This window comes from Anabrus simplex, chromosome 1, assembly GCF_040414725.1.
Source record: "Anabrus simplex isolate iqAnaSimp1 chromosome 1, ASM4041472v1, whole genome shotgun sequence".
Lineage (NCBI taxonomy): Eukaryota > Metazoa > Arthropoda > Insecta > Orthoptera > Tettigoniidae > Anabrus > Anabrus simplex.
In genome coordinates, this window is record NC_090265.1 from 1305638855 (window position 1) to 1305663792 (window position 24938).

The following is a 24938-nucleotide window of genomic DNA, read 5'->3' on the forward strand; positions in this document are numbered from 1 at the left end:
TCCCTACTAAATAGGTTTGCTTTCTCAGTATCTGTTAAATAGTGTTCACCCCCTTCTCCCACCATTGTAGGAATTTGGATTCCTTTTCCTTTTTGATTCTTGATATATGAATACAGCTTTTTCCATTTCCCTTTGTGGTCATTACCCTCTTGAAGTATGCCATTCATATAATTCTCTTTTGCTTCCCTTTTCACTCTATTCAGTTCCCTCATTAGCTGTTTTCTAGTTTCTCTACTCTCCCTACCCTCTTTGATTTTCCTGTTTACTATTCTACATTTTCTTTTTAATTTTCTTATTTCCCTTGTATAATAAACAGGGTCTGAGATCATTTTACCCTTCTTAACAGGTACAAATCTCTTCTCTCCTTCCCAAATGATTCTTTTAAATTTAGCCCAAAGTATATCCACATTACTCCCTTCACTTATCCAACAACTGAATTGTGATTTAAGGTAAGTCCCAAATTCATCAACTTTAGTTTTTCTGTACAATTTCTTGTCTTGTGTAACCCTCTTATTAAGCCTTTTTGGTACGAGTCCTACATCCATTATTACAGCCTTATGGTCTCCTATTCCTTCAATTACCTCAGTTTTATCAACAATTTCCCATGGTTTAACCAAGAATACATCTAGTAAGTTATTGAGACGAGTCGGTTCTTGTATTACTTGTGTAAATCCTCCCTCCCAAATTAACTTATTTGCCAGTTTCTGTTCATGGGCTTCACTTGCAGCTCCATTCCATTCAACTTCAGGCAAATTTAGATCTCCCCCAATTATTACCATATCATTATTATTGTTTTTACGAGTATAATCTATTATTTTCTCAAAGATTTCCATGTCTCTTTCCTCTCTTCCAGGCCTGTATGTTCCTATAATTCCCACCTCCTTCATATTATCACAAACTAATTTTATCCCTAATATTTCATCCCTTTCATCGGTAAACCATTCATGTGAACAGTAAGTTTCCTTCACCAGAATAAACACCCCTCCTCCCTTTTTATCTCCTCGGTCTCTACGATAGACTGTGTACCCTTCTGGAAATACTTCTCTATTACCCACCCCTTCTTTCAACCACGATTCCACTCCTATCACCACATCAGTCTCATAAGATTCCATCAATGTACCAAATTTTAAATGTTTATTTACTACACTTTGACAGTTTACCAAGAGCAATCTCAGACCCCCTTCCTCCCTAAAACTTGACTGTTGCAATTGGGTAATTTGAAATTCCTTACTATCCTGAGTTTCTTTTTCTAGTTGACTGAGCCAGCTTGAAGTACAGCTGGCTCTTTCTACTAGTTTTCCTGGTTAAAAATCAAATCAAATCAAATCAAAATCTCTTTATTTGCAAATGAGGTGTCTACCTCGGTGGCAAATGGTACACTAAAATACATTATTGTCAAGCACTAAATATTAAATTAACAAGAGAAGAAAATTTTCCTATAATACAATATTATACAATTTACGCTAACAATTTTTTCTATTAAACACACAGCTCATCCTTAATAAATTTACATTGTTTACAAAATTCTACTTATAATATCTCCTGTACTACTTACAAATATAGTCATCTGATATACAGTATGTGGAATTACTTCAAATGATACTGTACAACTGGTATAAGATTAAAATTTATATTGCATTTATTTACTTTTTCTTTTCTTTACCCATTCTGGAACCTAAGTAGCATAACGACCTGCTGCATCTGTCCTTCCTTCAATCAGTGAAAAGTATAATATCTTCACTTATAGTTAAGATGTTAGTTCTCATATATGGCGTGGAGGGATAATTACAGCTGAATTCAAGCAACAAAAATAAGATTCATCTGAATTATGAATCACAGAGCCAGAAAAGGCAAGATCAGAAATGTAGTACATAGGAAAGAACCAGCATCAAGGTTCCTAATTTCAATCTTATAGGGAAACATAGACTTCAGTGGTAGTGGAAAAACTTGAGAATGGGTAAAACAAGAAATCACAGAAATACTCTGATCAAACAGCAAAAGAATACAGACTACAGAGAAGGCCAAGAAGGTGGTGGATACAGACAGTACATGATATAATGTCCTGGAATGATTTTACAAAGATCAGAACAGATGACAAGCGCTTGTTTGACACACCTGGGAAACTAGGGGGTGATGAACAGATTCACATGAGAGGATGTCCAGGAATTATTTTTTTACAAAGATCAGAACAGATGGAGAGCACTTATTTGCCACGCCTGGGAAACCAGAGTTGGTGACAGATGATGATTATAGTTACTCCACTTACCAATTTAATCAATTTATATTAAGTTAGCTTCCTGTTCTCTGATATATATTTCTATGTTCCTTTCATTTCAACATTTTATTCACATATAAACTACTGCTTTAGGCTTCCTGAATAAACTGCATTGTTGACGAATGAGCAAATTTTTTGAACTTAGAAAAAAAACACTTTACATAGCACTGACAAAGACAGGTCTTATGGTGATGATGGGGTAGGAAAGGGCTAGGAGTGGGAAGGAAGCAGCCATGACCTTAATTAAGGTACAGCCCTACCATTTGCCTGGTGTGAAAATGGGAAATTACGGAAAACCTTCTTCAGGGTTGCCGACAGTGGGGTTCCAACCTACTATCTTCTGAATGGAAACTCACAGCTGCATGACCCTAAAATTGTTTGAACTCTTTATCTTACAAGAGACAAACTGACCAAACAAATACAGTCTGTAAATTTTTGGATGCAAGTAGAATAGACACCAAATTTGAGTTTATATGTAGTTTGGTATTTTCCTTTCTCTGACTAGCAGTTTTGACAGCAAAGAGCTACCACTGGATTTACTTTGCAAATGAATTCAAAAGTCATCACTCTCTGCTTACAGCCTAAACGTAATGCATGTCTCATCTCAAGGTTGTGCAACTCTTCTCAGCACAACCCCCATCAAATTACATGGGGATGACAATTCGCAGAGCAGCATGTAGTGCTAAGCACTTTCTTTTCTTATTGCAGTCACTGAGATTCAACTATATAATTAATTGGAAAGAAAGAGAAGCAACTGACAAATAAATTCATAAGAAATTGTCAGAATAACTGGAGCCTTCAACAGTTTATGACTATCAATCAAATGCTCATTCATGGACATTGTGGTTTTGTTCAGTAAAGACCAAATAATCCTGCCAGGTATGGCTTGAAAGTGCATACTTTGAGTGACAGCAAAATATATTACACCTGGAACTTCAAAGTGTACTATGGCAAATAAAGGAGTAGACCATACCTTATTTCAAATCAACCAATGGATGTAAGAAAAGAGGCTACAATTCTCACAGGAATACTTCTACCAGACAGAGTAGAAGTGATGTACTCTCTTGTAGCATAGGCACCAATAAAGTTTTCCACAAATTCTTCAAAAACAGGTCTTATAGGGGCAAATTTGTCCATTTTCTTTCAATCCACTCAAGTATTCATGTCATCAAATCTCAGAGCTGTGACTAGGAACTTGGAATATTTTATATTCATGCATGTTTGGAAATATTCCACTCCTGTCACATCAACACACCAAAGATCTTTCAAGCTAACATGAGTTGTCTTCAGAAGTCCTGCCATGTACAAAAGACAAATAATAATACTGTACATTACAACAGTGAATTGCTCCGACACAAAATATATCAATTACCATGTTTTCAGACATGCTGATCATGCAGATAACATCATGATCATAAAAAACAAGCTTTAGATTTGAAATCAGCATATGCAAATTAACTAAAATTGCATATTTTCATTTCTGAGAGTGAAAAAAAGTTTAGATTTGTTGTACTGTGTAATAGCTTTGATTTCTGTCTTATTTGTGATTTCTGTATCACAAACACAGGAATAATTAGGCCAAACTTGATCAATTCTTTGGTTAATAAAGCCTACAATTTCATTAGCATATCTCATGTAAAAGATAGTGTGTTCCAAGCTTCAATACGATTAATTGCTATAGCAGCCACTAGCTTTATAATAGGCACTTGGCTTAATTCGAAATGACAGGTTCATCATGTTCAAGGAGGACCATGTATTTTCCAAAATTTTTTGACCATCCTTACCAGTGAAAAAAGGAGGTGGTAAATAACTGGATCCCATAGTCGCATCTTCATCATTACCTGATTGTTTGGAATCAGACTTATCATCCATTTCCACAGTATGATTGCCCTCTTCTCCGTTCAGAGCTAAAGGGGAATTGAATTCTACATCAGACTCATCACTATTCTCAAAAATCAACTGGTGTTTTATAGTCCCTACCTCCCTCTGACCAGTGTCCATAGTGGATTGATCCTGAGCCTCACTAATTTCACTCACTTCCAATTTCCTGCAAATGTGATGAAAGCAAATCTTTGTCTACACTGCTGAGAAGTTTTGTAATTATTTCCTCTTCCCTTTGGCAGTCCATGGCCAGAAAGACAGAATAAATAATCACTTAAAACTATTTCAAAGTTAAATAAACTGTTACTAAATATCACTTATCATACTGTGATGAGGCGTACATGGTGCAACTAACTGGGTTACTATAATGTGAGGAGGCGTGCACGGTCTAAAGGACCAGTCAGACATTCACCAAGGTCTGAGGGTCAACTGTCCAAAAAAAACTCTGCATTTCCTAAAACAAGTGGTTCAAGAAGAGTCCATTCGAAGGTACTGAAGACGAGGTAACATACACTCACATGACCTTGAAGATAATAAGCCCACTCGAGGGTTAAAATCAACTTATACATTCAAAACATAAACAATATGACAGAGATCGAGTTTCATTCTCCATTCTGAAAGTAGCCAAAGACGTCCAATACTGCAGTGCAGATAATGCACTCAAAACTTCAACAAATCCCACCAATCGCTTTCCTGACTTTGCTGAATGTCGTGGCGTTGTTTGCATGACTGCAGAGTTTGCAATTCATTGCTTAAATTCAAGTAACTTCATTTGTTTACAAAATTTACCACCAGGTTTAAATTTAAGTAATCTGAAAATCCAGTTAATTTCAATTTTAGTCTACCAAAACACATGGTACATTGACCATGGTCTGTGTGTGCCCCATGACTATAGATTATACAACTTAACCAGCTCATCTGACTGGGTTGTAATTGAAATATAGGTAATTACAATGAGCTCTTATCATGGTTCTATTTCAAATTACTGCAAAATACCTGACGCCATTGAGGTCATTTCAGTAAACTATGTTTGAGTCTGTTACCCGTAGTGCAATGCTAAGAAGCTGTATCTTGATCCTTCTGAACTTTTTTTTTTTTTTTTTGTTGGTAATATCTAAAGCCCTCTTCAGTTTTTTTTTCAGTTAATTTATGACTGTTAGATTCTTCAGTCTGCCGAAACTGATTTTGAGTAATAAATTTATAAACTACCCGGAAAAGAAAACATATGGTAACAGTATTATACTGCAAAAATTTTCTTTTAAATAAACTGGTTCTTATTTTTTTAAGTATAATACTGTTAGCATATGTTTTCTTTTTCAGATAGTTTATAAATTTCCCACTCGAAATTAGTTTTTGTAGACTGAAGAATTTAACAGTTATAAAAGGTAAACAAAAGATACTTTTGAACCTGTTAAATGACAGCTATGGTCACCCCCCCACCACCACCCTTCACCCAATGGCACTGGAGCCCTGATGGGCCATGGCCTACCAAGCAACCGCTGCTCAGCCTGTAGACCAGCAGATTTTAGAGAGAGAGAGAGAGAGAGAGAGAGAGAGAGCATACACCTTCCAAACTGTGATGTGGGCAATATTTTACTGGAAATGGAACCATGGTAAAACTTTTTGATATTTTAGTTCCCCTCAATAAACTAAGCAACTTTTAATAAAAAGGTTTTTTTTTTTTTTAATGGGAAAATCAAATGACCATAAATACATCTTATATGTCTCTCGGTCAGGGTCATCCATCAATGGTTGCTAATTTCAGATGACTGCCAGCCATAAGACATAGCCTGAATTGTTGCTAGATAACATTTTCTGGTCATCCATCCAAACTTTATATCACAGCCTGCATGGTTGCTAGGTTACACTTTCATAACACTTTTTTTTTAAATCTGACACTCTTTCGTTACACAAGATCTAAGACATATTTATGTCAAAGAATTTGTGCAGTTATATAGCTTTTAATTATTATTATTATTGAAAAATGCGCACATGCCGTGCAGAATACCATTACATTACATTTACATTACATACACATTACTTTCCTTTGCTATAAGCTACGATGGATTTCTGTCTATTCCTGCATTTTACAATATGGTATCTATCACAGAATTCCAAGCACAACTCACACACACATTCGTCATTTGGTTCGTGAAATAATTTGTTGCAGCACACCTTGTGGTGGAAACCATGGATCGCCAATCTCGTCGTCACGTGTCGCATATCATGATTAGCTTCCATCCAGGTCCTGTCTTGCATAGCAGATGTTGCATAGAAGTCCTCTGGTATGTTGTTTTTCTTCTCATGCAGATCTTGTATAAGCTGTTTGAAGCTGGTACTAGCTTGAAGTATGAGCTCGCATCTCAGATCCTCTATTAAGAAGGTCTCCCTGGTAAGCTCATACACTAGCCTCGATCTTGCATTCTGCGGGACTCCTAAAATTCTCTTCAGGTATCTAGCCTTTACTCGCTCCAATTCTTCCAGCTGTTTGTACGTGAGGTATTCTGCCACTAATTCTAGGCCATACGTCAGAACAGGTAGTATCTTTAACCTAAACAAGTCCATAGCTGTGCTGATCGATAGTTGTGTGATGTTCCTGATTTCATTCATAGCCCTAGTGGCCGCCACTGCTCTAGATCTTATATGTAAACTGAAACTCTTTCCCGTTGTTTGAATTGTGATACCTAGATATTTAAAATTGTTAGCCCTCTTGAGTAGTTTGCCATTGCATTTGATGTTCTCTGCTTCAGTGAGTCTTCCTCCTTTCCTAAATACTACCAATTCCGTCTTCTCTTCGTTTATCTGGATGCCGTTTCTCTCTGCCCATTCACATAGTGTGTTTAGCGATACTTGCAGTTTATCTATATATGTCGCTGCGATGGCTATGTCATCAGCGTATACGTATGTGCTTGTTCCTGCCATTCCTTTGGTGACATCGTTCGTGAGAACATTAAACAGGATAGGGCTGAGTGGGTCGCCTTGGAGGACACCGTTCGTCTGCGACAGCCAGTCAGATATGCCTATTCCATCATCTATCTGTATGTAGTTTTCTGCCAGTATATTCGATATCAGGGTCGTTGTGCTCGTTCTTCCAATTAGTTCCTCCAGTTTATCTATTAATACCTTTCTGTTGACCGTATCGAAGGCTTTTGAGTAATCAACAAAAACCACATATAGTTTTCCTTTTGGTCTTTCTATCGTCTGTTTTATTTGTTCCAACAGGTTTTCTACTGCCAGGGTCGTGGACCTTCCCTTTCTAAAACCAAACTGTTCCTCTGGTAGAAGGGGTTCTAGCTTCTCTGCCAGCCTTTTGGCGAGGATTCCTGTTAGGAGTTTCAGTAATGTAGATTCCAACGCTATTCCTCTATACGTGTTTGGGTTCTCTGTGTCTCCTTTTCCCTTGTATAATAGCTTGATTGTTGACTTTCTCCATTCGTCTGGTATACTTCCTAATTCTAAACATTTATTTAGAAGGGAGGTCCATATCGGTAAGTATTCTTGTGCTGTCTGCTTTAAGTGTTCACTTCTTATTCCATCTACTCCTGGTACTCTGTTATTCCTCATTTTCTGTATCGCTTTTGCAATTTCATCCGTGGTGAAGATCTCATCAGCTTGTGGAGTCATAGGTGTCTTAATCATGGGTCTTGTTTCTTTTGAGTAAATTACTATTCTTATATGATCTATCCATGTTTCCATAGGTATGTTTGGCTGTATTTTCTGCCCTTTTGGCCTCAGAGCTCGGTAGGGGTCTTCTTCTGCCTCCTCTACCATTTTCTTATGTTCTTTTTCCAGGTGTTGCTTTTTCTTCTTTTTTATTAGGTCCTTGTATTTCTTTCGTTCTCGTTGGTATTCTTCGGTGGTTGTGCTTGCCATTTGTCCTCTAGTTTTATGTAGTGTTTTCAGTGTCAATTTTCTTTGTTCATAACATTCTCTGTCGAACCATGGCCTCGCCTTCCTATTTGAATCTTGTGTGGTGGCCCCACTTATTATAGTTGATTTCAGCCATGTAGCGGCCTCATCAATATTTCCTGCTCTTATTGCTCTTTCAACCTTATCTTTTTCTTTCATTTTCCCTTTAATTTTTTCCATGTCCAGGGTCTTGCCAAATGTTATATTTCGTCTTTCTTCTAATTTGCTACTTCTACCGTTTTCTATATTTAATTGTACTGGAATGTGTTTACGGATGACTGCTGCTTCTTTTTTCACTGTGGTGGCAAGGTGTTTTGATCTAAAGCCCTTTGTGATTATTAGGTCTATTGTGCTAGCTTTTAATTTAAGTTTGTAAACTTCATGAACATCAAGGAAAATAAACTACAAACGAAAGACCATCAGCATTCTGGTTTAAAAGCCACGTAAACTCTCAAGGTAAGTAGTTGGCCATGTTGATTATTTACTGTGGCTCTTCCAGATACAGCAATATGGCATTTTTGATGTAAAGGTAAACATGATTTTTAGTACTAGGCAAATGCAGGAGGAATTGCATTGGCAGTGTACAATGAAAGAGATAGGCAAATTAATAAATGATGAAAATGCTGTAAATATTCATGCTGCTGTAGAAGCAAATTCACAGATAAGTCAATGTGAAGTGGCCAAAGAAAATGGGGTTAGTCACACTTCAGTACAGCAAGTACTAAAACAGCAGCATTACCATCCTTATCATGTGTATTTACATCAAGATTTAACACAAAGAGATTTCCAGGCTAGAGTTGTTCTTGTGAGTGATTACATAACACAAGATTGCAGAGAACGGTTCATTCTTCGCAAACATACTTCAGGTAAAGGAAGGTTCTCAAACTCTGGACATGTTAATAAGCATAATTATGCATTACCAGGCAAATGAAAACCCTAAATGAATCAGAGTTATGCCTTTACAGCATCATAGGTCACTGAATATTTGATGTGGGATTCTTGATAACCTTATCAACGGTCCTTACATCTTCGAAGCCACAATTACCTTCCCTCTTGGAAAACATTCCTCTCGGTGTGAGAAGAGAAATGTGGTATCAGCAGGATGGTGCACCACCAAATTTTGCCCAACGTACATGTGAACTGTTAAACAAGAAATTTAGTGGTAGGTGGATTGGATGTGCTGGACCTATAACATGGCCACCTTGCTCATCCAATATAACACACTTGGAAAATTTTTGTGGGGATGTATAAAACAAAAAGTCATGTTTATACCAGCTATAACCAGAAAGGATATGAAACATCGAATACGTGAAGCATGATATAGATGTTGATTCTGTTACGAGCTCAACTTCGCCTACCTTATGGCTGCTTCTCCGTCTTGATTTAGTGCACACTATATTGCGCTGCTCTATGAACCTTCTGCTTGCTATGCTGTCTCACCACTGCTTCATCTGCTACACCGCCACGCGCAATCTCCGTGACGTCACCTAGTTCTAGTGTGTTCTCGAGCTCGCTTCGCTCCGTGTATATATACTCGCCGCTTTCTCCTGTCCGGCGATCAGGTGTGACTTGGTGTTGTAATCGGCAGTGGGAGCTCAAGCCCTGCACCGGCTGGTCCGAGTGCATTTGGACTTTACTTGGTTCTCCGTTACGTGTTGGGTGAGCAGACTTTTACTGTAATCATTTTACCATTCATTTTAATTTCGCCCTCTCATTCATCATATGGGCTTGAATAACGCTTCGATATTGAACTATCGTCCCTTCAGGACACAGCGAAATTTCACGGTGCCAAATTATTGACTTTGACTTTATGATGGGAATATGAAGGAGGAGGCGTGCTGGGCTTCAAGTTTTGAACAGTTGTACTGGAAACTTTTCTCTCGTTTGGAGCAGACATCGTACCCTGGTCAATCCCCTTTCCCTGCTTGAATCTCTTTCCCGATTTTTCCTTCTTTACGTCTACCTTTCGTTCCTCTAGTAACATATTAATAAATTTGTAGCTTGGTGCTCTGCTAAATTTTTACATTTCATCTGGCGTGTGCCTTTCGATTATTCTGGTGTCTACTTGCTTTAAAAAAAAAAAAAAAAGTGTGCCTTAGTTTTAGGGGGATAGCCTGTTCTTTTATCACGTGCCTTTGTGAGCACTGGAAAAATTCCTTTTAACTAATGTCAATTTTCTTGTTCCTGTTTCCATAATTCCTTGCTACTTTGTGGCATTCGCGTGAACATTGGTATAAAATTTTATTCTGGTTTCGTGCTTGGCCCCCCCCCCAAAGCTCTATTGTGGTTTGGTGATTACCCCTTTAAGATACGTACACTAAACAAAAAAAAAGAAAGGAGAGAAAACCTGTTGATAATTTGTACAATTTCCCACTTTAATGGTGTATCAAATGGTCGAAATTCTCATTCTTATAGTGTAAACAATTGTTATTTCTTGGAGTTGTTTTAATATATGTGTTCATTTTTTGAAACTTGTGCTTGTGGGAGTTTTCTTGAGTGTTCTCCTTTCCCCCCCCTTTTTCACGTGTCCCTACCGCGATAGTTCCTCTGGGGAAAGGCCCCATAATTGGAATCACCACTTGATTTGGGATGTGATCACTGCTATCTGGTTATTCTAGACACGACATTTAGATATTGGTGTTACCTCACTTTACGCCCTTCCCTGCGCATTGCTCTGCTGAGTCCTCTTCCTCCCCGCACCGGCAAGTATTTCTTGAGTCCCTTTGCTTACTTTACGTCGAACTTGGTCGGTTTATGCTTAGTGATTGCTGCAAGCACTCGAAAGTACATATCTGTTTAAATGTGTCAACACTCACCGTAACAATTCCCATACAGAATTTGAAAAATTTATAATGTCCAGTAACGGACCATTTATATTGGTATTGCATGAAGCTTGTCGCACTATTGGCCCTCGCATGCTGTTCAATATGAGAGAAAATATTTCCAAAAGATTTGTCAAGTGTTTAAATGATAATGGAGGCTGCTTTGAACATTAATAAAATAATGTAAGCACCTGGATATTTACTGATTTACTTATTAATTTAGTACTCTTTTCTACTACTATGAAAACACCCCTATAACTGCTCAACAATTCATTTTAGAAAAGTTTAAAAAGAAAGTTTTTAAAAAAAGTTGCTAACTTGATTGAGGGAAACCAGAATATCAAACTCTTTATCATGGTTCTATTTCAAATTCTTAAGTGTATCTCCTCCTTCCTAGTGCCCTATATCATAGTTTGGAAGGCCCCTTTCATCAACAACATTTGGAAGACAAATAATTTGGTTTTATCAATTCATTTAAGATATATTTGCTTGTAAAACTCATCTGAGCCACCTTATTATCTTAGGCATTTTATATTTAAAGATCAGCAAAGTTAATTGACCTTCCTTTGAGAACAAATACATAGTACATTACTGAATACTCACCCTGCTCCTGAAGAATTGCCGCATAAAATATATTCAGGTCCTGTTCCATGCCAATTGGCTGGAATAAAGAACAAAGTATTATTAGCTTATTATTAAGCATAAAAATACACAAAAGACATTTCACAAAGGAAGAATAATTTGTCTCAATTTTGACAGTTTAATTTTCATAAAATAATACTCAAATAAGTGACTTGTCTGTGCAATATAGTTAATACATTTTCCCTCTTCAGCCGTTATGATAACTTCCTTTTTTCCAATGTAGGCCTATAACCTGTTTAAGCAAGTACTGCACCAAGTTATTTTGTGACTGCTATTTTTCAAGAAAGTCTCAGAATAAAGTGTAAGCTTTTCATAACATTAAAACAAAAACTGTATTCCACATAGGCAAGTTTCTTGTTTAGAAAGCTCAGAAAAAACTGAAAATAGATAGTAACATTACAGATATATTTAATCAAAAATCATCTCATTGTGGCTCATAAAATACAAAAAGACAGTATTTCTCTTCACCAACAAAACCTTCACTTCATCTTACTCATCTTCTCTTATACATCTATCATATCCCCCAATGTTGTAAGAGGTAACCAAAAGGGGGATCTTCTGGAACTTGCTATATCTAGCATTATTTCCAGTTTGTCTAGCCTAACACCATCTTAGTCTTTTTCTAAATCAAATGTCATAATCATATCCTTCTTGTACTCTGAATATTTTTTACATTTTGACAGTAGCATTTGGTGGAACAAATTATCCATATGCAACAGATTATATGCAAGTATTTGCCTAAAGTAAAAATTTACCTAATGACAAAATATAAAGTCCATGTGACATTTATTTTGAATAGTTACTTCAGAAAATTAATCCAGAAGGTACTCTCAGATCATGTGCTGTAATCATCAACTTGGTTCGTGATCATCATCATCTTCACATAACCCTCCAGCAGGTCAGGTAGGGTGGTAACAAATAATTCTCCTCCAGATTTGTCAATCTCCGAATGCCATCCTCTCCAGTTGTAAGAGTAAATGCGGGTTGGTAAATGTAGTGTATGGTGAATTGGAATGCAATTGCGGAATGTTGGTTGTTATGGTTTGGACAGAGAGTAAGCTAGAGAACAATGAAGATGACGTATGTGCTGAATGCACAAGGACACGTAATGAGTGATGGTTGCGATAGCAAATGTAATGCTGAGCATGGCTTGGGTTTTAAATGAGATCAAGCACGAGTAAATAAGGATAACTTGCAACATGAGTGGTATTAATGTGTTGAAAGAAAAGTGGTATTTAAGGTAAGTGTGGAGGGAGACCAGTGTTGAGATTTGATTGTATGATTTTTCTTTTCCCTTTCTGTGTAGGGTAGTATGGGACCAGCAATGAGGAATTGGGTCAAGAAAAGTGGTATTTTATATTTTTATATTAAATTATGTGATAAGGCTAACGGTTCCTCGAGGGAATCAACCGTAGGCCAGTTGGTTTGTAGGGCTTTATTATTTTTATTAGTTAATTGTTTAAGTTATTATTATATTCTTCTGTGTTACGATTATTTTATTTATTGTTGTGAACGTGGTGGCTTAGGTTGGATTATTTTATTGTGAACATGTATTTGGGGCTGAACGCCTGTTATGTTCATGAATAAATACAATACAATATATTTTTCTTTCTTTTCCCAGAACAGAGAGGTAGCAGGTTTCAGAGACCTAATTCAGAGAAAGAACACCTGTATGGATGTCTCATTGAGCAGGATATATTTAGCTCAGAAGAGAAAACATGGTATTCCATGTTTTTAATTCCATATTTTCCCTCGCCCAGTTCATCCTTGATGGATCCAGTTGCAGGCCTCTTGCCCATCATGACTAATGTGAAGTGAAGGTGTAAAATTAAGAAAATATGTGAAAGAGTTCGGTGAAGAGATCTTCAGTACTGACTATACACTTCTCTTTAGAAAAGCGCGTGAAGTTAAAGTGGTGGCAGTAAAACGATTTAATATGAATGAATATTGAAAGTTTAACATACTGTAGCTTTGTGAGTTTGCATGGTTTAATGTATCAGCTGTATTATCACTAATCACCTTTTGGTACTTCAGACGTCAAATGTTAGTAATACTGTCACATTTGCTACCTATCACTAAATTCTGTAAGTTACATTTTACCTTCTTTCAGTCATATTTAGCTAGTTATTAGGGAATATTTGATTGGATAATTTGTACTTCTTTAGGTCATAAACTTCCAAAACTTAATAATAAGATACCACATGTTAGTATATACCAATACGTGGACAGCCCTGGTGACCAGATGAAGCGAGTGAGTTACCTTGAGCTTTCTGCACCGGGCAGTTAACATATGTTCCTTTGAGAGAGCAGTCATGAATTCAGCTAATGTTCTACAGTATGCATTATGCTATTTTCGTGAAAAAGGTTTCTCTTCTTCCCATGAAATAACTTCGGAAGAAAAGAAGATGGATCGAAACGTGATCAAACTAACTGAAAATCATCCCATGGGGGCCAGCATTGTCTCAAGAGTGATGTCTGGAGAGAAATAGAGGTAGCAAAATTGATAGCAGAAGCAGTGATATCCCATCTATATTATCTGAAAGATAAGACAGCACACCATTGCCAGCAACAAGAAGTGTTATGAATCAGAGTTTCAGCCCTGAGTCTGATTCCCATCAATCTAGTGAAGCGATACTGCAGTCACCTGACAAATCTACTAATTCAAGCTATGCTTCCAGTCCACAGATGAAGTTGTACGTTTATGGTTAAGTAAGGAGGTCAGGGGAAAAAGAAGTAACTTTCACAAAAATTGTTGTATGGTAACGTCACTACAACAACTGTACATGTCAAAGAAAGAATCTACGTCAATAAGACCCACTGAACACAGGAAAATGATGTATAAAAAATTATGTTCTCGCTTTTTGGCTCGATTTTCACCTTTCCTTGTATACGAATTACATACCTTTTCTCTTCGTTGTACCATCCACTTTGGACATCTACTTGCCTAATGCAAGTTGATGCTTCCACAGCTTTTAATGTATCACAATGGTAGCAGAACTATTTTTCCTCCATTAATTTATCACGTGTACTTCGTATGTTAATCTAATTTCTAGTACACCTGTGACAAGCTCCAATCATTTGTCATTCTTCCAATTTCTTCCCTAATGTCAGTTTCTCTTGGCACAGTTTCGTGCACCTCAAACGTGTATATACATATTGGATTTCTGAATTCCAATTTATGGTTCTAATATTTTTATTCTTTCTTTCATCATTATACTATTTAACTTTGGATCGTAGTAAATTTATGCTGTTTACTGCTCTTTTTTCTTCTTTTTTCTCTACAATATATAATATTTTTCTATACTTATAGCAGATTTTAATACTATAGAGTATTAGAAATTGTGTGCTATTTCATGGTATTTGACTGTTAAAATTTTACTACCTTTGCTTTGTTATGGCTATGTTTAATGATGTCCCACCCTCTCTAAAAGAGAATTCAGCACTTAAGATCTCCTCTGCAAATATCTATCCCTACCTATAATGCATACTTTCCAGTCATCTAACTCAAGTGGTCCTACTTCACTTTCTCCCCAATGTACATTACCAGAACTCCACAAAAATCAATCTTTACCAACAACCTAAATGCACTTCTACTCTACATATAAGAGATCAATGATAAGCAGGCTTAGAAATCTGCTCGACAAGAACTATATTGAGCTTGCCAAACATATCAGCCTGTCCATGAGAAAAAAAAGAAAAAAACAAAACATAAACGAATAAAGTTATTTACTAATGCTTAGAAATCATCCCCAGAGTTCTGTCTCCCAGTGCCTTTCAGCTAAATGTGTCCCCGTTGGATGAGACCATATACAATTATCTCTCTCATCCACTGTGAATGTACTATTACAAGGAATTAAGGACTCATCTGATATTAAAAAAGCACACATTTCCTAGCTTAGGAGATATTATCAGGTAACTAATCATTTTTTTTTTCTGCCTCCTGGTTCTTAGGTTGCCTTGCTCTCTCTTTGCGTTGTTCTCTCCTTGAGATGCTCTTTGGATTGTTAGAGAGAGAACAAGCTCTTCTGGTGTATTTGTCTTCAGATCTGCACTTTCTTTTCACAACAGGACTGCATTTTACTTCTATGAAGCATGAGGTATGGTTATCTTATACTTTGAAATTATTTCACACATGGACTCATCATTCACATCCGATTGTGCTATGAAATGGATGCTAACTTGTCCCCATTCCACGTGAAAAGTCTTTCATTATGTCATGACAGTTAAACTTGCATTTAACAAGGTGTTAACATTTATTCTTGGCAGTCTCAGTCAGAAGTTTTGGACTGTATGCATCCCATCATACTGTTTTGTAAGAAAAATTACTGGTGTATGCAAAAGCGTTCTCTGAGAATGGAACTAAGTAGTTATTAATGTACATTTTGTAGTGCAACTATCATTCAAGTTCATGTTTGTTATTTCCCTCTCAAGGAGGGTACCTCTCATTATGGATATTTCTAGGACCTCCCCTTTTGAACTTTGTGTTTAATTTTAATAGTTTTGAAAATATTTCATTTAGGAGTTTATCACATGCATATTGGGAAGATGAAAAATGCAAAAGGAAATGTACCTGAATATTGTACTAGATATTAAGGTTGTATGTTGAACATTCTTTATTGTACTGATAGTTTCATTGAAACATAATTTCCATAATGTTATTATCGGCCTGTACTCAATATACATAAATGAGAGTATTGTTTTGACATCAGTGGTGTTTCTTATGGTTTCCTACATTTTATCCTATACGCCAATTCTTTCTTGACTACTGAAGACTTTGGTGATGCATATCGAACGTAAGCTTCATTTTTGCTATTCCTCGTATACAAATTACATGCCTTTTCTCTTCCTTGTACCATCTAATTTGGACCTCCTCTTGCCTAACGCTTGTTTATGCATCCACTACACAAATTGCATCAAACCTGCCATTATGTTCATCCTATTATGTGTTCCTTTTCATCTTCCTCTCTCTATATGTGTCTTCATCCCTTTTTATATGATCTAATAATTTCTGGATGTTAACATGGTGTGTCACAATGGATCTATGAAACGTGAGCTTCCTCTGTGAATCAGTGAAAGAGTGTCAGCGTCCGAATCTCAAGATAGCTGGTTTAAACTCGTCAGACGTACTCGGATTTTTGAAGGGCGGAAAGAAGTCCATATAACACTCCATTCATATGATGTTAGCAAATAAAAGATCTCTGGTGACACATTTATTATTGAAAATGAAAATCCGCAGCCTGTTTCCAGTCATCCGACTGGGTCAGGAATGGAATGAATGAAGCCCTCATCTAGCGACAAGGATAGGAATTGTGCCGGCTACCGAAGCCTGTCACACTCCTCTGGGGCAATGATTAATGAAACAGATGAAATGAAATGATATTGGAGAGTGTTGCTGGAATGAAAGATGACAGGGAAAACTGGAGTACCCATAGAAAAACCTGTCCCGCCTCTGCTTTATCCAGCACAAATCTCACATGGAGTGACCGGAATATAAACTACGGAACTCAGTGGTGAGCAGCCAGCGCACTGCGGCCTGAGCCATGGAGGCTCCACATATTTATTATTAATACTACAGTATTATTACTAGCAAATGTACCCATGCTTCGCAACGGCATTCTATACTGTACAACAATAATAAAGGTTTTTTAATTTGTACCACCTATTCAATACTTATATTTTCACTTATAGTGGTTACATAAATAGATTCTTAGACATGTTTCGCCCTCAATTAAGGGCATCTTCAGCCTGAACACAATCATCAACAATACAACTAAATTAAAAGTGGAAGTTAAAAGTTTAGTCAGTTATTAAAATTCAGAACATAAAAATGTGAAAAGTGATACAATATATAAAGATGCTAATGGAAAACTGTCTTATGATTAAACCATAATCTTGTCGGAGACTAAAACATCTTCTATTAAAATTCTAATTAAAAACAGTTCATATAAAATATTAGTGGAAAACCAAAGTGGTAATAATATAAAGCCAACGACATGAGGGCGTGAACACAAGCATAAACTTGATTGTCATGAATACAATCTTTCCAAGGCCGCTGATGAAATTCGTCAGCAAGTGAGACAGAAGCATCTGTTGAAAAATTGTAAGTGGCTCTTAGCACCGGTAGGTAATAAAAATGGCTGAAACCATGCCAGAAAATGTCAGTAGATGCAGAAATAATGTTTTCTGTAAGAGAAGGAAAAGAAGAAATAAGAAATTGAACGTAAGGAGAGAATTTGGTTTACATAAAATTGAAACAGATGAGGATTTACATGTAAGTGGAAGTTGTTATTTGTTATCTACTGTTGTGTTGGTTGCTGCCCATCTGTTGGCTCTGAGTCAGGTGTTGTAACTGTGCTGCAGAGGCGGCAGTGAACTCGGAGGGGAAGGAATAGGGGAGTGTGGAAGGGAGGAGAGGATGGGAGGAGTCAGTTGTGACGAGGCTGACAAAGGGGCAGAGTCAACTGTATTGCTGGAAGTAGGCCTAATATCTGTGGGTATGGGAGGAGTATTAGAGTTTGAAGAATTAAATGTATTAGGTATCCTAAATTTATTCGAACTAACTGACTTTAATAATTTCGGCATTAATTCATGTAACATAGTTTTATTGTCCGTGGTTTCATTAAGATTCTGTTGCTTATTGTAAGTCTGATCTAAATAGATGTATAAACTTTCTAATTTGTTCAGCATTCTCCCTTTTTGTATGTTTCTAATTATCGCTAAGTCTTTCTCTATGGATTCAAATCTGTGACCAGTCTCCCTCATATGCAAACTCATCGCTGAGTATTTCCTATGTTTTTCCGCGTTAACATGTTCCATGTATCTTGTCATAAAACTTCTCCCAGTCTGTCCAACATATGAAAAATTACACTGAGTACATTTGAGTCTGTATACTCCCGATCCCAAATAACGATTTTTATCATAATTAACTTTTTTTATGATTAAAGAATATAGACTGGTTAGTATTAGTAGTTCTGAAAGCCCGCCTGGTGGCCATGATCGTTAAGGCGCTGAAGTCTAAAAACGATCTAACACCGAGGTTAGCCGGTTCGAGTCCCGTTGGTCGAAAAAAATTTCACCATCAGAATGTTGGCCGGCAGGGTAGGGGAGGTGGTGGTATACAATTTCTAATCACTAGATTGCGTGCCAAAAGCCTGGATTAAATTCCAAACCTCTCCGCAGTGCTCATATGGAGTGAGGGCATATGACGCTGTTGATGGTGATTCATCCGTCGGATGGGGACGTTAAGCCTTGAGCAGACCCCTTGGTGCTATTCGACAGGAGTAGGCTATGTGCCGGCACCGGGTTTCACCCTCTCCCTACTATCATATATCACGTTATTCATTTCATCTCTCATTAACTCCTCTGATGAGGTTGACGTCAGGAAGGGCATCCGGTCATAAAAAACCACCACGACAAATTCATCTCACCTCATACCCGACCCCGTAGGGAAACGGGACAAGGGTTGGACAAACAACAGTATTAGTAGTTCTGAATTTTAATAACTGACTAAACTTTTAACTTCCACTTTTAATTTAGTTGCATTGTTGATGATTGAAGCTTTTGAAATGTACACATTTTTTAAAAATGCTAACTGTTTGGGGCATCGACCTATAGAGATCATTGCCCCTACTGGCACTATGTGATATGAACCTGCATGTAATTGGAATGGAGGAAGTGTATAGTGTTGAATGTAAGGAAAGGAACATTAAGGATGACACAAACACCCAGTTCCCAGGCCAGGGATATTAATCATTTACAATTAAAAACCCTGACCCAGCCAGGAAACGAACCCGGGGCTGCCGGGTGACAGGTGGACAAATGTACACATAAGAATGCTCTGAATATCCTGGATATAAAGGAAGACCAATGAGGAAGTCCTCAACTTGTTAAATAATTAAAAAAAAAGAGCTTCTAAAAACCATGAAGGATCAAAAGCTCAGGTACATTGGACACAGTCATGAGAGGTGAATTATATGAATTTCTCCAACCTATCACTGAAGAGAAAATTGAAGGATGAAGATCTGTGGGGAGAGTGAGAAATTTATGGCTTGAAGACTTGTGCTGCAGGTATGAACAAACTTCTGTTGAAATCTTCCACGCCACTGTTTCGCAAGTAATCATAATCAATTGGATCGCCAAACTTCATACGGAGATGACATCCTAAGAATTAGTCTGGGAGGTTACATTTTACGTTGACAAATGTAAAAGGCTGGTCAGAGTACACTGCATGCTTTTATCTAGGGCTGCCCACTGGTTTATTTCATATTACAGAAATACTATTGAAAAGGCAGTTTATGGAATTCCTTTGATGTAACTCACAAAGCATAATGGCAGCTAAACTTTTTCATGCAGGCTTCATTTAATATGTACAATAATATAGAATAAATGAGCTAGGGTTTTGACAAAACAAAGTGAACGCTTTTCTTGACATATTTTAGGTGACAATAAGTTTTATATTACGGTAAAAAATTTTCTTGAACACTATGAACATTCTATTATGGTTGGAAAAATTGAAGGATTACAAAATACATATAATAGAAGTGAGAATTTTTCATCATTAAATGCAAAGAACTAATTAAATATAAAGCTCTAAATAAATGCTTAATGACTAGCACTCTTATCATATATATGACTGGAGACTCATGGGCTCTATTATAAGTACCTAACAAAGATGCTTTTCAGGGTATTAAGCAGAGAAGAGAACATAAGTGAATGATATGAAAATCACTGCAATACTGATAATATGGAAGAAGAGCAACAATTTAAAAAAAACTAACAAACAGTACTTACTGCTATTGGAACAGAACTTGTGCCAGTTTTCATCATTGAGTTCCCCCCATGATCCGTCAGTGGGGAAATTCTTGATGCATTTCTGCGTTAGGACCCCCATATAAATTTGGAGTCCCATTAAGGCAAACACGGAGAGCGAAAACATAGTAAGGATGATCACATCTCGTAGGTTCTTCACAGATTCAATCACAGCACCAACGATGGTTTTCAAACCTTGAAAATAGAAAATATATAAGTATATGTGTTTGATTATAACTTTCATGTATGTAATTTATATCTTGGTCCACCTACTTCTGTTATTTTAATATATCATAACAGGAATCAACTACATGTTGGTTGGTTACTGCCTTGAAAAAAAAAAAATAGAAAAAACACCATGTGCAGACAACTCTATTGTTTGTTTACAACTGAAAAGTCATCAAAGTGGAAAGACAAAATGTTTTTTCAATACATAAACTTTGTAAATGCTCTCTAATTATTGAGGGTATTGGCCAACAAATTATAAGACCACATAATTCACTATCAATATGAACAGGTACTTCCAAGCCCTCAGAATATAAAGAAAGAAACAAACAAACAAACAAAAATAAAGAAATTAATTTCTAGATCCATTTATTTTTCATTCATTGAAAAACCTGTATTATAAATATCATACATCTATAGTTCAAAGAAAGCATACTACTAGTACTTGACAACATTTCTATACTCTGATGGTAAAATTCAGTTCTATAAGCATTAGTAGAAATTTGAAATGTCATTAAGTAATGATGTGTAGGACTAAAGGACTTTTGACAAGGTTCCAAGAACTTAAAAAAAACAACCTTTAAATGCTTAAATAACTATCAAAATAAAATAAAAATACTTAAGAGGAAACAAAACTTAAGACTCTTTGGTTCTCCAACTATTTCTACTACAATACCTCCTTCGTACAATTTGAAAATGAATATAATGTACATATTTTTCTCTAAATACACACATAAAACAATAACAATAATAATAATAATAATAATAATAATAATAATAATAATAATAATAATAATAATGGTATTGGTTTTACATCCCACTATTTCTATGATTTTTGGAGGTGCCAAGGTCATTCTTTTACATGCCTGTAAATCTACCAATACAAGGCTGAGGTATTTGAGCACCTTCAATTACCTCCAGACTGAGCCAGGATTGAACTTGCAAAGTTGGGGTCAGATGGCCTGTACTCTATCATCTGAGCTACGCAGCCTGGCTAATACAATAATTAGATGAAGAATAGTTGCACTGTGCAGCTGGTTAGACACTCATTTCCTGTGTTCAAAGTTATGGGTTTAAATGCAAGAGACCCATGGCTTACTGATAAACCTATTTCATGATAAAGTTCCAATTCTAGCATCTCTGAAGACTAGATGATTACCTAACTGCAAAAGATCTATTGTCTCATCATTATTCATGAACTCAGCATTCTAAGTATAATTATTAGGAAAGCTAGTCCTTTGAGTTTAAGACTGTGGGTTTGATCATGATCATGGCTGAAGTTGATAGGATTTTGAAGTGGGGAACATGCACAACTTACCATAATGTTAATGTAGATAAATAAAAGTATTCTGGTACATGTATACAATTTAGATTCAAGAAAATTATTTCTCTCAACATTCTGATTTGTTTACACACAGTACTAAGAAAGCAAGCTTGTAGTTTACGTGGCTGTCAATAATGAAGATCATAGTCCCAGAATCTCAGTTTTACGTTGAATCTGAACCACAGGGAAGGGACTTCTCTTTTCAAAAATCCTGCATGCATTCGCTGGAATTCACCACAGCTTCACTGGTGAGAAGCAAGTAACCCCTCCCCCTCCTCCCACCTCAACAGAACTCTGTTTTACCTATAGGATTGTTAGTTATTGTTGCATTGTGTGCAATGTGATAATGAAAATGGAATGCCTAAACTGATATGAAATTTTTCAATGTACAGTATCAGCTCAAATGACTTGAATTCAGAAATCAAGGACTAATAACACTGTTATTCTCTCTTTTGAAATTATGTTGGGTATTTCACATTTTCTACTGCCTTTCAAACAGCTGTTCTTCTTTTCATGATATGGCTCCATCAGAGAATTTTGCACCAATTCCAGTTGCCCAATGCCTTACACTCTTATCATTAGCAAAATCTGCATCACTGTAGACTTTCAACTTACCTCCTTTCTTGTAGAGAACTACTGTAGTCTCTATTACCACTCAAAATACCGGAACATGCGTTTCACTTGATTCCAATTTCTAACACCTGCCTTCTGCAGCTTTATTTATGGCAAAGGAAATATCTGGACAAGTTGCTGTTGTAAGATATGTGAGACTTCCCACAGTAAGGCACTTTGGGTGAAAGTGTTTTGTCCAAATTGTTTTCTTCAGGAGCAACTGGGGTTGAGATTGGATTTGATTCTGCCATTCCAAATCTTCCCAGGATCTTCTTTGTAAGCTTTCCTTGCATTAACATGACTGACCCATCTTCATGCCTAAAAAATTTATCAAGAGAACCTGCTGTCATTTTGAATTCCCTTTCTAGAATCTTTAGGAAAACATAAATTTCCTTTTTATTACTTCCAACAATAAATCCACTATCAACACAAATTGCAACACAAAGTGTTTATTGTTGGTCTTTGGTAAAAGAGACATAGATCTGCAGCACTGTTCTGGAATCCTTTCATCGTAAATACTTAGAAATGATTGTTCTAACAACATGGCGACAGTTTGAGTCCATACAGACTCCTTTTTTCAAAAGACACACCCGAGCAGTACCACCATCGAAGCCTTCGGGTTGTTCTAAGTATGATGTACTTCTTCTTCTACAATACCAATTTTAAAAAGTATATCAAACTGTTCCAATTCCATACCTATTATGGCTGCTACAGCTAATAGGGTTTGAAAGGTGTCATAATATGCAACTGGACTAAATGTATCCTTATAATCGATCTCATATTTTTGGACTTTTTTTTTTTTCCTGTTATTTACTATACGTCGCACCGACACGACATATCCTTTTGTGACCAATCAAGCGTTGAAATTATTACTTCCATTAATTGCATTTTTTTACATAAAACACAACAATTTTGTAGAATTTTTACATTCTTTGGACATTTGACTAATTCCAACTTGTACTTTTGCTTAAAAGATTCCAGTTCTTCAAAAATGGCGTGTAACTATGATTCTCTTTCATATGATTGCTATGCATCAGATAATGATTCTGTATCCTTGTCATTGACAAATTTGTTACTCTGTATCCATGTAGGCCTTTTCTGTTGTTTGCATCTCCATAATTCCTCAGCAGCTCCATTTTCTTCATGTGATGAATCCCCTTCTTCGTCACTTCCTCCAAAAGCAGATAACGTGATGAACTCTTCAGTATCATAATTGATGATTTTCATTTCCGTGCTGATATTGATACCTAAAATAAATTGGGGAAGATATTCCACCTAATAAGCAATTCTATATAATTATATTAAATTTTAATTTATTTTAGACCAGCTTTGGTACATATCATACCATCTTCAGTAACAGATATGAGATATTTAAAAGCATAAATTAGCACTTTGAGGGAAACCTTCATAAATATACATGAAACAAGTTAAAAAGTCCAATGTATCCAAGTGGTGGATACTTAATTCATCCAGGTAAACTCTTCAGTTTCACTAAAATAATTTTTCTTGATAGTTACAATGGACTTTCTCCAGGCAGTTTGTAGATAAGAAACTGGACTGGATCTAGCTAATAGCCTTATCCTGAGAAATTTCAAACTCTACATTGCTCTGCAAATCATAGGCAACTTCTGGGTTGAATTTCACATCATGACAAAGGACAATTTTCTTGTTAGAAGGAATCCATACTTGAAATCCATCCTTGACATTGACATATTCGATGAGTTTAGTGAAAACAGCCTTATCATTAAACTTTGACTGGAACTTCTTGTTTGCATGGACATAACATCCAGTGCCGAAATTCTTCAGGTGATCCAGTCTTCTTACAGGCCATGTTTAGAACAGATGATTTTTCTTCATGATTCAAAAGACATACTGCAGTATTACATGCTTCCGCCCACAGTCTCTTTGGTAGTTTGCTGAGATTCAACAGTGAACGTGCAGATTCAACGATGGTGCGATATTCATGCTCTGCAGCACCATTTTGTTCAGGAGTATACTGCTGAGTAATATACTGTTCTGTTCTCTTTCTTGCAAGCACTTACGCAACTTGCTTATTGTCAAATCCCTTACTGCCATCACACCTGAATCTCTTAACAAGATGCCCATTTGTCTGAATCTCATTCAAAAACTGTTCAAGCACACTGCACAATTCACTTTTCTGTTTCAAAAAGAAATTTCAACAAAACTTGCTATGGTAATCTTTAAAACACACATAATATCGCGCACCACCAAAGAACACCAAGTTCATGGGTCTATTCACATCTGCTTGGATTAATTCACCAGTTATAGTTGGACCACCCTTTTGCTGTTTCAAAGGTAGTCTGTGACTCTTTAGCACACATCCATCACAAAATTATTTTTTGCAACTTGACATAATGATGTCCATTTGTTTCAAAATTCTCTTCACATGCTCTTTATTCTGATAACTGAATCTGTCATG

At 36.5% G+C, this 24938-nt stretch overlaps 1 protein-coding gene across 1 annotated transcript in view; it reads right to left on the minus strand.

Annotated features, from left to right (window-relative positions):
• Positions 1-24938, minus strand: part of para (paralytic) — a 947817-nt gene that overhangs the window by 692673 nt on the left and 230206 nt on the right. Inside the window, exons 6-7 of the mRNA XM_067137715.2 lie at positions 20320-20532; positions 11491-11548 (exon numbers count right to left, since the gene is read on the minus strand). Of these exons, the coding sequence (XP_066993816.2) occupies positions 11491-11548; positions 20320-20532 (271 nt within the window). The remainder of the gene's footprint in view (positions 1-11490; positions 11549-20319; positions 20533-24938) is intronic.